Source organism: Rhagoletis zephyria, unplaced genomic scaffold (assembly GCF_001687245.7).
Source record: "Rhagoletis zephyria isolate East Lansing unplaced genomic scaffold, Rhagoletis_zephyria_1.1 Rzeph_scaffold_00050, whole genome shotgun sequence".
Classification (NCBI taxonomy): domain Eukaryota; kingdom Metazoa; phylum Arthropoda; class Insecta; order Diptera; family Tephritidae; genus Rhagoletis; species Rhagoletis zephyria.
The window spans coordinates 358,294-372,506 of record NW_016157134.1 but is presented as its reverse complement, the minus strand read 5'-3'; the positions used below and the strand labels follow the sequence as shown (position 1 = coordinate 372,506).

The 14,213-nt window shown below is 33.6% G+C and overlaps 1 protein-coding gene across 2 annotated transcripts; it reads right to left on the bottom strand.

Annotated features, from left to right (window-relative positions):
* Window positions 1-8,450: 8,450 nt before the first annotated feature.
* LOC108368347 (uncharacterized) lies at window positions 8,451-10,723 on the bottom strand. Of its 2 annotated transcripts, none has more exons than XM_017623199.1 (2): window positions 9,913-10,723; window positions 8,451-9,876 (listed from the first exon to the last, which is right to left on the bottom strand). In XM_017623199.1, the coding sequence occupies exons 1-2, from the start codon at window positions 10,568-10,570 to the stop codon at window positions 9,266-9,268; spliced, it is 1,269 nt and encodes a 422-aa protein (XP_017478688.1). In that variant the 5' UTR covers window positions 10,571-10,723; the 3' UTR covers window positions 8,451-9,265. The 2 variants fall into 2 exon arrangements, with proteins under 2 accessions (XP_017478688.1, XP_017478685.1); XM_017623196.1 differs by having other exon boundaries at window positions 8,451-9,880; window positions 9,917-10,723.
* Between the last annotated feature and the right edge of the window lie 3,490 nt (window positions 10,724-14,213).

Genomic DNA, 14,213 nt, shown 5'->3' with positions numbered 1-14,213 from the left:
AACAGTTTTAGATCTCGACACTTAACAAACTCCTGCCTATCGTGACTCGGCGCAAAAATTTAAAATATTGGTTCCGTACGTCATGCGGACTGCGCCCCTCGTGCGGATGGGCGGGAATGGAGGGTAAAAACCTTTGGGATATTATTATTATTGTATATTCTTGTTGGTACATCCCTACTCCCTCTCTCATAACGATTTGAAGTCAATACAACAACAATAAAAAAAACCAGCAGACAAAAATGTAAATTAAGGCAAATGTTACAGTTTTGCACTCACGCTCAGTTTTGCATTTTACAGTTATCTCTTACTTAGTTGGAAGTCAGATGACTTTTTTCTGTATTGTAACTTATTGAAGAAGTGATCACCAGTAAACAGTATAGTTAATCAGGAACCATAAATGTAAATAATAGATTTACTGCGTAAAGGCGGGACCTCACAAAAGGTGGCAAAAAATTGTGGAATTTGCTACTTGGAAATGTTAAGACTTAGAAAAAATATAACCAAAATTAGAGTTTCTACTGATAAATCGCTCAAAACACACTGCACATGTTCGCAAAGCCTGTATACAATAGCAACAATTTGCTAATTTGAAATGACCTCCACAATCCGCGGACATGAATCTTATCGAGAGTTTGCGAAATCAACTAAAAGCACAGCTTAATAAGTATCAAAGTCCGTAAAATCGAGTACATGAGCTGTGAAAGCAAACTAAGGATATATGGGAGGATATACCTCCAGAATTTTTATAGAGATACAAATAAGGTATGCCAAATCGCATCCAGGAACTAAAACAAGCAAAAGGGTACTGAACATTGTGTTAATAGTTCTTTTTTTCGTGAAAATTGTTAAAAAGTTCTTAAAAATATATGAGTGCAAAACTGTAACATTTGTAATAATTTACATTTTTGTCTGCTGGTTTTATTATTATTGTTGGGTTGACTTCAAATCATTGTGAGAGAGGAAGTACAGGTGTACCAATAAGAATATACAACAAAAGTATAAAAGTCGTTAGAACTTGGAAAGATAGCGATGGCTGAAGTAAAAAGTGTTGCACCATGTTACAGTTTTGCCCGTCACTGTATGTATCTCCCTACCAAGTTCTAGTACTCTACCATGAACACTTCCAGAGATACACTACAGTATCAAAAATTCGGTTTGTGTGGGAGGTGCCACGCCCCCTTTCCAATAACGGCAATTTTTCTCAAAGAGTATGCGATTTTTTTCATATATCTCCATACCATGTTTGAGTACTCTACGATGAACACTTCCAGAGATATGCAGTAGAAAGATTCGGTTTGTATGGGAGGTGCCACGCCCCCTTTTTCAAAAACCACAATTTTTCTCCATAAGTATGCGATTGTTTTCGTATATCTCCATACCATGTTCGACTGCTCTACCATGAACACTTCCAGAGATATGCAGTATGAAAAATTTGGCTTGTATGGGAGGTGCCACGCACCCTTTTCCAAAAACCCACAATTTTTCTCCATGAGTGTGCGATTGTTTTCATATATCTCCATACCATGGTCGAATACTCTACCATGAAAACTTTCAGAGATATGCAGTGTGAAAATTTCGATTTATATGAGAGGTGCTACGCCCTCTGCACCTAGCGGTATGAAATATACTTTATAGTCTAAGAGCCAGTGAGCGGCTACCTGTATGTATTTGACCAGACCTGAATTTTTATACACTGAGGCCCCTATACCTATTTTACATAGGATGGGTACTCACTAAGCCCAAAGCGGTGGACGCGGCAAGCGCTCAGGTAAGACAGGTATTGATTTTTGGAGAATTTTAAATGCATTTGACCACGTCTGCCGTTTTGAAATTTGAAAATATACTATTATTATTATCGGAAAATAACAATGGCAGACCATTATTGCGCGTTTAACATTATGGCAGACAATTTTGAAGATACTAAAAAAAATGAAATTTTGAAAGTAATTGACCAGATCTGACATTGTTATATTTTATTCATTATAGTCTTAAAAACTTATATTGATCACGGCAGACGTTTTCATTGCGTATACACATCAGCGGATAACAAAATCTTAGCTACTACCCGGTCAGATGAATACATAGACTGTATATAGCCATCTTTCTCCTTCCTCCTATATATTTCTATTGTACTCATTTTAGCTTATACTATGTACTCGTATAGCTATTAAAATATTAATACTTTGGGGTTTATACCTGAGAGGGCCATGTTGTAACGGTTTTCGTCAGATGTTTTCAGTATTTTGTGAACCTTCATACAGATGCCTCGTGTTTCGTGAATTTAATATTGTTTTTTTGTGTTTTGTTAGTTTGACTATTATTTATTATATATATATCTGTCATCATGTTGGGTGAAAGTGAAGAAGAAAAAATGAAGTGTGTTTTTTGTTCCACTATAAAAACTGATAAAATATTAATATTATCCGAAGCGACAATGACGAAGTGTCGAAAGATTTTGAGGTTACGAAAAATTAATAATTTAAAATATAAAGATATTATTCTACCAGATGAAATTTTCGATTCAGGATATCATAGTAGTTGTTATAAGACATTTACGGCTTNTATAAAAACTGATAAAATATTAATATTTTCCGAAGAGACAATGACGAAGTGTCGAAAGATTTTGAGGTTACGAAAAATTAATAATTTAAAATATAAAGATATTATTCTACCAGATGAAATTTTCGATTCATTTCTTTCTTCAATTAGATTACATATTTCTTTGTAGACCGATTCATGAATTTCTCTAGAGATATGCCATGATGTGCGGACAGGACTTTTTACTAATGATCTTTTTTGATTTCTAAAATTTTGCCGACACACATCATGGTAATATACGTTAGGAGAAGAAACACTTAGTATTTTTGTCAAGGTATCATTGTAAATTTCTGTATCAGGCTTAAAATTTTGTAAAATACTTTTTTTAAATTGATCTTTTTCTGAAGTACGTAATGGCTCATTCTTAGACCGGAATTGTTTCTTTTGTTTATTACAAAAAAAACACAAGTTCGGGTTTGCTAAAGCAACGGTATCAGAAGTCTCATTAGTTGATGAATGTTCACATGATCCTTCCTCCAACGGCGGATTCACTTCAGCGTCAATATCCTTTTCTACGACTTCATCTATTTCAGGAATGGTCACGTTGTCTACAGGGGAATCATGTANGTGGTCAAATGCATTTAAAATTCTCCAAAAATCAATACCTGTCTTACCTGAGCGCTTGCCGCGTCCACCGCTTTGGGCTTAGTAAGATAGGTATAGGGGCCTCAGTGTATAAAAATTCAGGTCTGGTCAAATCCATACAGGTAGCCGCTCACTGGCTCTTAGACTATTACATCTGATTCTCATACCTACGATATATGCACAAAAAATTTCATAAATATCGATCAAGCCGTTTAGGAGGAGTTCGACCACTAACACCATGACACGAGATTTTTATATATTAGATATAAAGCCATAGGGTTATCGGAAACAGCTCTAACGATTTTGATGAATTTTTTTACACAGATAATATTTTGAATCTTAATGTTATCTGAATAGACAATATCTCCGAGAAGACTCGTATAAGGTTGCCACCTGCTCGAAATTAGTTACAAATTAATTAAAACATAATAAGGGTATCAAATGGAAGTTATTTTAAAGATCCCTAATTCATACATATTTTTAACAGGGTTGCCACCTATTTTGAATTGTATATTTATTTAAATTTTTGTTTAGAAGAAAAGGTAAAATATTACTATTCAACCACCAAGAGAAGGTTATTAAACAATGCTTTCCATATATACAAAATGTTATCCCTTAGGATAATAGGGTAAGGTTGCCACTTATTTTCGATTCTTCACAATTTCTCTAAAACATCGCAATATGGATATCAAATGAAAGGTGTTGTTGAGAACTTTGGTCAGAAAATATTTTCCATCAGGGTTGCCACGGTTCTTTGTAATAAAAATTTGTATTTTATTAATTTCAATCAGCATTTTTTTAATGTATACACAGTACATATACGCCCAAGATATTTATTTTTATTTCTTCATTTATTTGTTTATTTATTTATGTTTAAATCTACAGTACAATGTACCTTACAGACTAAAAAATGTATTGGATAGAGATAAGTCATTGATAATACAAAATAATATACAAATCAAGCGATTAAATTAAGGACTTTAATAAAAGCCGATTTAGGCAAAGCAAAGTCTGTGTTTGGTAGTTAATGCAAGATATGTACCATTCCTTCCAGCATATTTCGAAATAGGGTTGCCACCTAAATTTAGAGTTTAAAAAGTATATGCATATAAGATTAGTATAAGAAAAACTTGAGTAACTAAACCTAAACTATTCCGCTTTAAGCTTGTGAGGTATCATTGGAAAGGTATTTTCTCACCCTTTTTACTTCTTTGCTAATAAACTCATTCAAAGCATGAAAGAGAAAGGCAGGATGAGTGTCATTCCAAGTTGAATTAAGATGTGTTGGCATTTGAAAAAAAATTGGGACGTGAATGAGTTTTTTGCACATAAAAAAAAGGTGTGAAAAAATACAGGTACCTCATAAGTCTAAATCGGAATAGTTTTGGCCCAGTTATTCAAGTTTTCGTAAATCAATCTTTGAAAAATGTTAAAAAACAGCATCAAAAATCTCATTATTACGATTCCGTTGAAAAGATTTTTAAATATTTTTAAGCTTAACCTGTTTTGTCAACTGAAAGGATTTTTTCAAAAAGTTCTTTAAGAAACTATTTTTATTCATAAGAAAACTCCATTTTTGGAGATATTTTCAAATCGGTCTAGCTCACGTAAATCTAATATTTTTCCGAAATATTTTGGTGGACATCTTCAAATATAATAAATTTTGTAATCCCGGCTGAAAACCCGCAACTTTTTTCGGTGATGCAGTCTAATGTACATACATAGGTACGTGGTGTTTATTACAAACAAAAGCCTTGCTAAAATCAACAAACAGCTGCTCGTTCATAAACTTTTCGAGTAAGTACTTGCAGCGTGATCCTAAAAGAAACATAGAGAGTAAAACTGAGAGGAAGAGAAAATTATCAGAAAAAGTTATTGAACGCAAAGCGGTTAAATTTTGGCGCGTATTTTCCTTTAGATTCGGAATATTTCCCATCTTCATAAAAATCAAACAATCTATCTTAGATTTTAATTATTTAACGATATTTTCATTTCACTAATTTTGTTTTAAGGATGTTTTCGTTAAATTTGAAATTGACACATTACCGATTTTTTAACAGCTGCAAATTCCTGCTAGTAAACTATTTTCTTCCCACAATTTGTAGCTCTATCGGGTTGTTAAGATCTCGAATTCGCCCTCTTGTACATTTTTGGCGTTATTGAACGCATTTCCAGCAAAAACTTGCGCAAGTACTGGTAACAATTCGTAATAACTTTTTGATATTGTACGGGTCTAGGAGTGTTTTTGTATTCTCCAGACAAAATTATCCAGCAGCTAAATTTCTGAGCATTGGCCATCAAAGAGACAAAATATGCAGAAGTACGAGAACGCAAAATTTGGTACATTGTCCAGATTTGGGTTTTTTTACTATTGAATTCTTTTGGATGAGAAAGACGTTTATAGCATATAAATTAGAGTGGTCATAAAAATACTCTTTTTGGAATTTCATAAACGCTACATCAGAATATTGTTATTTGTGATAAAAAAAACGACACGTATTTTTTATTTAAAAAAAAATTGTTTTTAGAGGTCGCGCTGGTCGGTTTTTTTTTTTATAAAAACGCTGATGTTCTCAATTTTTTTATTTTCATGACGTGTTAAAATGCAGCTAAAAATGTGATTTTTACATATAATTACTCTGGTATTATTAGGAACATTCCCTTAATTACACACCTGTCTTGGACAGTTAGAATGGGCCTAGTCCCCGAAAATATTCTCTCGAAAACAAGACACTAGTAAAATTAAAACGTTGATACTGAACGATTTACGCATTGTTATGGGCTGGAACTTGTTACCAAAGGGCTTCTGGGGTTGCTAATTAGGAATCTGAAGTCACTTTTTCAAAATTCAAAATGGCGGATTCAAAATGGCGATCCATTTTTTTTTAATGATTGGATTTATTCGAAAACCGGCACTCGAGAACAGAACTGACAACAGATTTGTAATCAGCAAGCTCAGAAACCCACTGGAAACGAGTTTCAACCCTTGACAATGCTTAAAGCTTTCAGTATCCACGCTTTAATTTTAGTGTTTTTTTTTATTTGATAGCCTATTGCATCCGCCATTTTGAATTTATAAAAAATTTACTCCAGATACGTAAACGTCGACCCCAAAAACTCTCGAGTGCCGGTTTTCGAACAAATCCAATCAATTTTTAAAAAAATTGATCGCCATTTTGGATCCACCATTTGAATTTTGAAAAACTGACTTCAGATTCCTAATTAGGAACCCCAGGAACCCCGCGGTAACAAGTTCCAACACATGACAACGCGTAAATCGTTCAGTAACAAAGTTTTAATTTTACTAGTCTCTTTTCTTTTCATTTCATTTATTTTAGTCTATGACTTTAACAATCTTACAGACTAGATTACATAATAGGTTAGAATAATAGAAATTATATTAATTATACAATGTTTCAATATTAGATTTAAATATCAATCTCGGCAATGAAAACTCAATATTTACAATTTTTGAGATTTTATTAAACTCTGTGAGGGCTCTATATATTGGTGCTAGAGTAAAGTAATTTGCCTTAACTGGAAGCATATGAAAAGGTAGTTGAAAACGCAAAATTCTGTTTGGAACATTGAAACAAATCTGGTTAAGTAAAACAGGGCAATCAATATATCCATTAACCAGATCATATATAAACATCAGTGACTGGATAAGTCTTCTACTTTCCAGTGATTTTACATCAATAAGCTTACAGAGAGAATTATAGGCCGGTAAAGGCTCAGAAAAGTTAAGCGGCTGTAGGGCAAAGCGAACAAATTTGCGCTGGACTCTTTCAAGCCTACTAGCATAAAGGCTATATATTGGATTCCATATTATAGATGCATACTCTAATTTAGAACGTACCAGCGCATTGAAAAGAGTTTTCCTGGTATAAGGATCTTTGAAATCCTTAGCATATCTACGCAGAAATGCTAAGTTGCTATAAGCCTTCGGGATAACGTAATTAACATGATTTGTAAAAGTGAAACCCGAGTCAAACACAACACCCAGATCTATAAAATCATTGACTGAGGTCAGTTTATGGTTCAAAATACTATAAGTCGGGCTGATGATGTTTGAAGACCTAGAAAAGGTCATATGGTAGCATTTATTAATGTTCAGTGATAATTTATTTACCCGACTCCAAATAATAACATTATCCAGATCATGTTGTACATAAAGTGTATCAGAGACACAAGTAATTTTTTTAAAGAGTTTAAGGTCATCTGCGTAGAGGAGGAACTCGGAATATTTAAAACAGTTCCCAATATCGTTTATAAATAAAACAAATAACAGAGGGCCAAGGACACTACCCTGTGGTACACCGAAAGTTGCAATAAAGCTGTTAGATCTGTAACCTTCAATTTCAACAAACAGCAATCTGTTCGAAAGATAAGATTTCAACCAGGACAAAAATACCGAGTGAAAACCAAGACTCTCCAACTTACGTAACAAAATAGAATGGGAAACTTTGTCAAAGGCTTTGGAAAAGTCTGTATAAATAGTGTCCACCTGAGACCCACATTTGAAGGATGAGACACAATATTCCGAAAAAGTCACTAAATTAGTAACCGTTGAGCGACCGCGAACAAAACCATGCTGACGAGATTCTAATATGCTCTTAGTAGCGAAAGAAAGCTTATCTTTGACGACTATTTCAAAAAGTTTGGAGCAAGCTGTTAACTTGGAAATAGGCCTATAATTTGAGACATCATTCCTACTTGCAGACTTAAAAACTGGGGTAATGGATGCAATCTTCCAACGATCAATAAAAATGCCTAATGAAAGAGAAAGATTAAAAATTATGCATAATGGGACACAGATGGATGAGACGCATTGCTTTAAAAAATATGAAGAAAGACCATCATTGTCACTTTTCATGGAAGATTTAAGACAGGAAATACCAATCGAAATATCTAACTCTGTTAAGGTTAGAGACCCAAAATCTAAGGAAGAATGAGGAGGGAAATTTACTGAAGTATTAACAAACTCGTCATCTGTAACGAAATTCGATTTAAAAAACTCTGCAAAAAAATTGACAGAATCGGTAAGCGACTGTGAGCTCTTCCCATTAAAGTGCATACAAGTTCGAATATTGGACCCACCTCTTTTAGAGCGAATATAGTTCCAAAAGGCCTTGGGGTCTACTTTCAGCTCAGATTCAAATCTGTTTATATATTTATTATATAGAAATTTGTCTAAGACGTTAAATTGCTTCATATAATAGTAATATTTATTTTTAAAGCTAATGATGTTGCGTTCCTTATAAAGCTTGTAGTATTTATTTCTTTTGTTTTTTAAAGCTTTAAGATTTTTAGTATACCACGGGAGTTTATGAAGTCGAGGCGGTAGTAGTGAAAGTTTATTAGTGAATAATTCAGTCAATTTATGTAGAAAAGATTCAAAGCACAAAGAGACATCTTGCGAATTCAGAATAGTCTTCCAATTTACATCCGAAATAGCAGCATTTAATTCATTATAATCGGCACCACGAAAGTCGAAAGAGTCGCAATTTTTATCTTCAATGGAAAAAATATCTATCTATTAATATTTGTTGGAGTTAAAATATCATTGTTTTGCAAATATGACCATTTCAAATCAGTGAGATTAAAATCACCTAAGAAGCAGAAATTACAATTCTCATTATGCTCAACAAGATGCATTATATTATTAACATGACAACTATACAGATCATCCGTACTAATTGGTGGTACATAAGACACACATACCAGTAATTTACGAGCAAGGCCAAAAATACACACACACAGTTGATCAATAAGAGAGTCCGCATCCAATAGTTGAATATTTGAAGAACGTAAACAGCTTTTAACGGCAATTAAAACACCACCGCCCTTACGGTGACCAGTTTTTATAGCGTCTCTATCCTTTCGATAAATTTGAAATAAATTTGGATTAAAATACTCTTCATCAAAGAAGTCTGAGTTAAGCCAGGTTTCGACAAATACATAAATATCATATTCAGCTCGCGAGGTCGCTAAATACACTTCCTTCGTTTTAGTACGCATTCCAGACATATTTTGGAAATAGATTTTAAGATTACGAGATTTGCAATTTATATCTGCAGAGCTATTTGGTCGGTTCAGTGGTTCCTTCCCTTTGAAAAATTTGAAATGGGCGAATACTAATTCCCGAAGGCCAAACATTAGGATTCATAATCTTCTCATAAGATGATGGCAAAACTCCAAATTTAAAATTTACACTGCGAATGTTATCGAGAGATGAACCTTTCTTTATAAGTTTGAAACACGCAAGATGTTTGCTATCGACGCCAGAATTTTTTGATACATAAGCAATGATACTATCAGCAGTCACAGTTGGCTTAAAAGCCGATACATGCACCCACTTCTTTTTGATAACAACATCAAGTTCGACATTATCATTATTATTATTATTTCCAACAACTAGAATACGACGCTTGGGTAATTTATTTTGTTGTACAGTATTCATATTTTTTGCGCTAACACCAACTGCAGGCAACTGAGCCTTCGATGCGATAGAAGATGTAGGCTGAGAACGGTTGAGTGCAGGTGCCATAACAGTCACAGTCTCAGCGTTAGTATTAGCAGCAGTAATTTTACCAACGACATCTGAATAGAGCATATTAGTTGTGGGCAGAGCAGCATTGCTAGTAGAAGTAGCAGTAGAGAGAATGTTATCAACGGCAGCAGCAGCGTCAGCGGCGGTTTCACTCACAACTTCAACAGCGGCGTCAACGGCAATGGTACCAGCAACAGTAGAGATAACAGAAGCAGCCGGAGGGATGTTTTCAATATCAGCAGCGTCCACAGCAAGAGTGCAGTTTTTTTTGCGTATTATACTCATCAAAGTGCCCAGCTCAGCTTGGAGATCATCAACTTTCTTTAACAAGATGTTCTTATCATCGTACAATGTTTGCAGCAAAGAGAACATTCGCAAATTCTCTGCTTTAAGACCAACGACTTCATCAAGCACAGACTTGAGCATTGACTCCAATACAGTAGCTTTCGGGTGATCGAAGTTTTGTTTTTGTATTGCACTCATCATATTCAAACTCTGCGATTGTTGTTTATGCTTTACGTTCTCTGACCTTGGTAATACACTAGTTGAGTTCGCATTCTGCGACTGTTGCTTTGGTTGATTAACAGCAGCAGCAAGAGAATTTACTGAATCCGTTACTGATTTTGTTGGTACAAGAGATGGAGACAGCGAACGAAAAGAATTGCGGCGCCGTTTTGTACAGATTTCACAATAAAATGAGTGATTGGTTTTTTGCAAAAAATCAACATCATCTTGCGATAATTTAACACACGAAAGGTGGAAATATTCATTGCAATTATCACACCGTATCTTAGGCAGCCCGCGGTCAACTTTCTGACCGCAAACACAGGGCATTTTAAAGCAAAATACAACCGAATTTAGCACAAATATCGCAAACACAGCGTATACACGTCCGAACACCTTGACGGTCACCGCATATTTCGGGCACTAGGCCCATTCTAGCTGCCCAAGACAGGTATATAATTAAGGGAATGTTCCCTAATAATACCAGAGTAATTATATGTAAAAACCACATTTTTAGCTGCACTTTAACATGTCAAGAAAATAAAACAATTGCGAACCTCAGCGTTTTTTTAAAAACCCGACCAGCGTGACCTCTAAAAAAACTCTTTTTTTTCAAAATAAAAAAACACGTTTCTCTTTTTTATCACAAATAACAATAATTTGAAAAAGCGTTTATGAGTTTCCAGAAAAAAAACATTTTTTTGAACCACTAATATAAATGAATTATCTCGTAATGAATAAGTAATTTTTCTCTAAATTAATTGTGATACCACATAACGATGCATTCAAAAATAAGAGAATCTCCTCCAAACACCCATCCTTGTTTCTAAAAAAAAAATAAGTAGATACCTATAGTTACAAACGTGCGTGCCTTTACAATTAAGCCATTTTCTTTTCAACTAGCAACTGGCAGGTTCGGCCAAAACATTTGAACATTTTTATCTATTTTGGTATATTTAGACGTTTCAGAGAAAAATATGAAACAGTTGAAAACTTGTATACGGTAACCACAGCTAACACACACTAAAATGAGAAAACCGGAGATTAATAATAAGTTAGTTAAAAATAAACTCAACAATCCTTGTGCTTATTAACATTACTTTCTTGTTGATTGTATGCTAGCAATAATTATAAAATAAATATAATAAATAATTCAAAAATAGGGTTTTTCTTTTGTTAATTCACGAACATTTGTTTGTGATTAGCTGATTTTCTTACTTGCAAGTTTTAGCAAGTAAATATTTTTCAAGCAGAAATTTGCAGATCTCAATGTCATTTTACGCTTTCAGTTTTTCTTACTTTGGAAGTTTTGTTGAATCCGAAAACACTTTTGGTAATTTTGGTATTTTGGTATTTTTGGTAAACTTCGATCCCATTAAATGCAACTATTTGGAATCTTTTTGCGTTACTACCACTAACTAAACATACTTGTATGATTTTGTTGATTATCTTTATATATTTATTTGTATTGGAAAGTTAGGGTTTTGGTGGATTTTTTAACTGTTCATATCAGTGCCGTAGCCAGGATTTGGCTTTCCATCGATAACTTAAATTTGTGACACACAACGGCTAAAAGCGTCGGCTGAGTGCATTCTTTCATATATTTATGTATGTGTCAGTTTTACCGTTATATGATTTTTATCTAATCGTTTATTCCATGGGGTATTCATGCTTTATTTTAATTTAAAAAATTAAATTACTATACCGTTTTCACTGGGGGAATTTTTTTTATTCTCTTTTTGTCTTCGCCTTCTCGTTTTTGCCTTTGTAAGTTTTGAAAAAAGGTTTTGAACGAACCATTTATCACATTACTAGGCAAGTTTTGAAAGAATATTTTCGATACAAAATTTCATTAAAACAAAATGTTAAAATCAGCTTCATATAGATACAGTGTCATCGTTAATTAAGAAAGAGATGTTCTTAAATATCATAACTTTACGACACTCACATATTGACTAGATTTGACTATTCATTTTATTATATTTTAATTTGAATTATTTGTTTATAAAAATATAGTTTATTCCTTAACAAACATTTAATGAAAATAAGTTTAATCTTTGAACAACATTAAAAAAAATCGACAAACTTTCGCAAATATTTCGAACTTTCTATTTCAATTTTATCTCTTAATATTTTGCAGTTTTTTAGCTCATTCAATTTTAGTCTAATAAAGTGCAAATTTAAACTAGCTGTGATTTTCAGTTGCTGTATGGTATATTTTTGACGATGTCGATAATTTTCTTCCATATTATCTAAGTATGTTCGACGATTTTTTTAATGAAGACAAGTAATTTTTAGCAAAAAAAAAAACCGACTTCAACTCCCATATAAAAAAAAAATATATATATATATATCTCATGATCCACTGATCGGATCTCAACCAGATTAGTATGGGACCACCTCTGAGACACCACCTTTCCGATGCAAAAAGAATTATCGAAATCGGTTGACGTGGTCCAAAGTTATGCGATAACATACATAAAAAAATATATTCCGACGAACTGATAACCTCCTCCTTTTTTGTAAGTCGGTTAAAAATGAGCAACGCCTTCATCAAAAAAAACTAAATATATCAAAAATCAACGATAAGTCGCAGCTATGTATTTTAAACTTGCGCTTTATTTGAATTGATCGGGCTACAAAACTGCCTACTCAAAATATGTATTTATAGGAAATCTAATTAAAAAGCTTTATGAAAGTTTGTTGATTTTGTTAATGTTGGGCAAAGATTAAACCTTGGATTTATACGGGTTTTGTTAAAGTTAAACTGCATTTTTATAAACAAACAATTAAAATTATATAATTTTAAGATAAATGGCCGATCTAGCTAGTTAACATGTATAAAGTTTTGATAAGGACTTGAAACGTCAAGTTTTAGTACTGAATTCAAAGAAGATGCCTCTTTTATCCATTCATAATAACTTAAAAAAATTTGTTTGTTAAGAAGTGTATCTTAAAATTTCTGCCTTGACATTTATGTTAAAAGTGTAAAATATGTAAGTGTACCTACGTATTGTGTTATTAATTCAAAAATAAAAAGTTTAATTTCACTGACGAAGGGGGGGGGATCTATCCCCCAAACCCCAAAGCCCCCCCTGGCTACGCCACTGGTTCATATGTACTTACATATCGTCGTTTAAAGTGCAAAACCGCCTATCGTCGTTTTGCAAAACCGCGTAATTGGTATTTGTGCCAAAAATTTGATTTACTCATAGGAAGCTCCAGCCATAAAGCCTTATCTAATCATACCAAGATATCGATATTAGACTATGCGCTGAAAAATAACAGCATAGTTGCAATACCGCTGATAAAGAGTAGCATATATTTTTACTCTCTCCTGTAAAATCTTGGTGACCTTACATACGCGGTTTTGCACTTGTTTGTAACAGCCAAAACGAATCGAGATAGATATAGACAAATGTATACATAAATGCTCAGAATGAATAGAGAGATCGATTAAGCCATGTCTGTCTGTCCGTCCGTCTGTCCGTCTGTCCGTCCGTCCGTGTACACGATAACTCGAGCAAAAATTCAGATATCTTAACGAAATTTTGTATGTAGGTTTCCGTTAATCCAAGGTAGGTTGGTATTGAAAATGGGCGAAATCGGACTGTAACCACGCCCACTTCCCATATAACGGTAATTTCCAGAAATACGAAAACTGCGATATTTTAGTAACTACTGAAGATAATTCACTCAAAATTGATATTTACAATAATTTTTAGACGAAAAATAAGAATATTATAAATTTTTGGAAAATGGGCGTAGCCACGCCCACTTATGGTTACATGTGTATATCTTGGTAACCGCTGCACCAATTTCTTCCAAACTTGGCACAGTTGTTGGCCTTGGTACAGCATACCAAATGGCCGAAAATTTTTTAAATCGGACAATAACCACGCCCACGTCCCATATAACGGTAATTTAAAGAAATACAAAATCTTCGATAAATCAGTAAATATTGAAGCTAATT

What these genes read in the sequence shown, in the direction of transcription:
- LOC108368347 (XM_017623199.1), bottom strand. Translation starts at nt 10,570, where the DNA reads ATGCCCTGTGTTTGCGGTCAGAAAGTTGACCGCGGGCTGCCTAAGATA. An exon ending in TGTTGCTGGTACCATTGCCG is followed by an intron (nt 9,877 to 9,912) that starts TTGACGCCGCTG and finishes GTGAAACCGCCG; the next exon opens with CTGACGCTGCTGCTGCCGTT.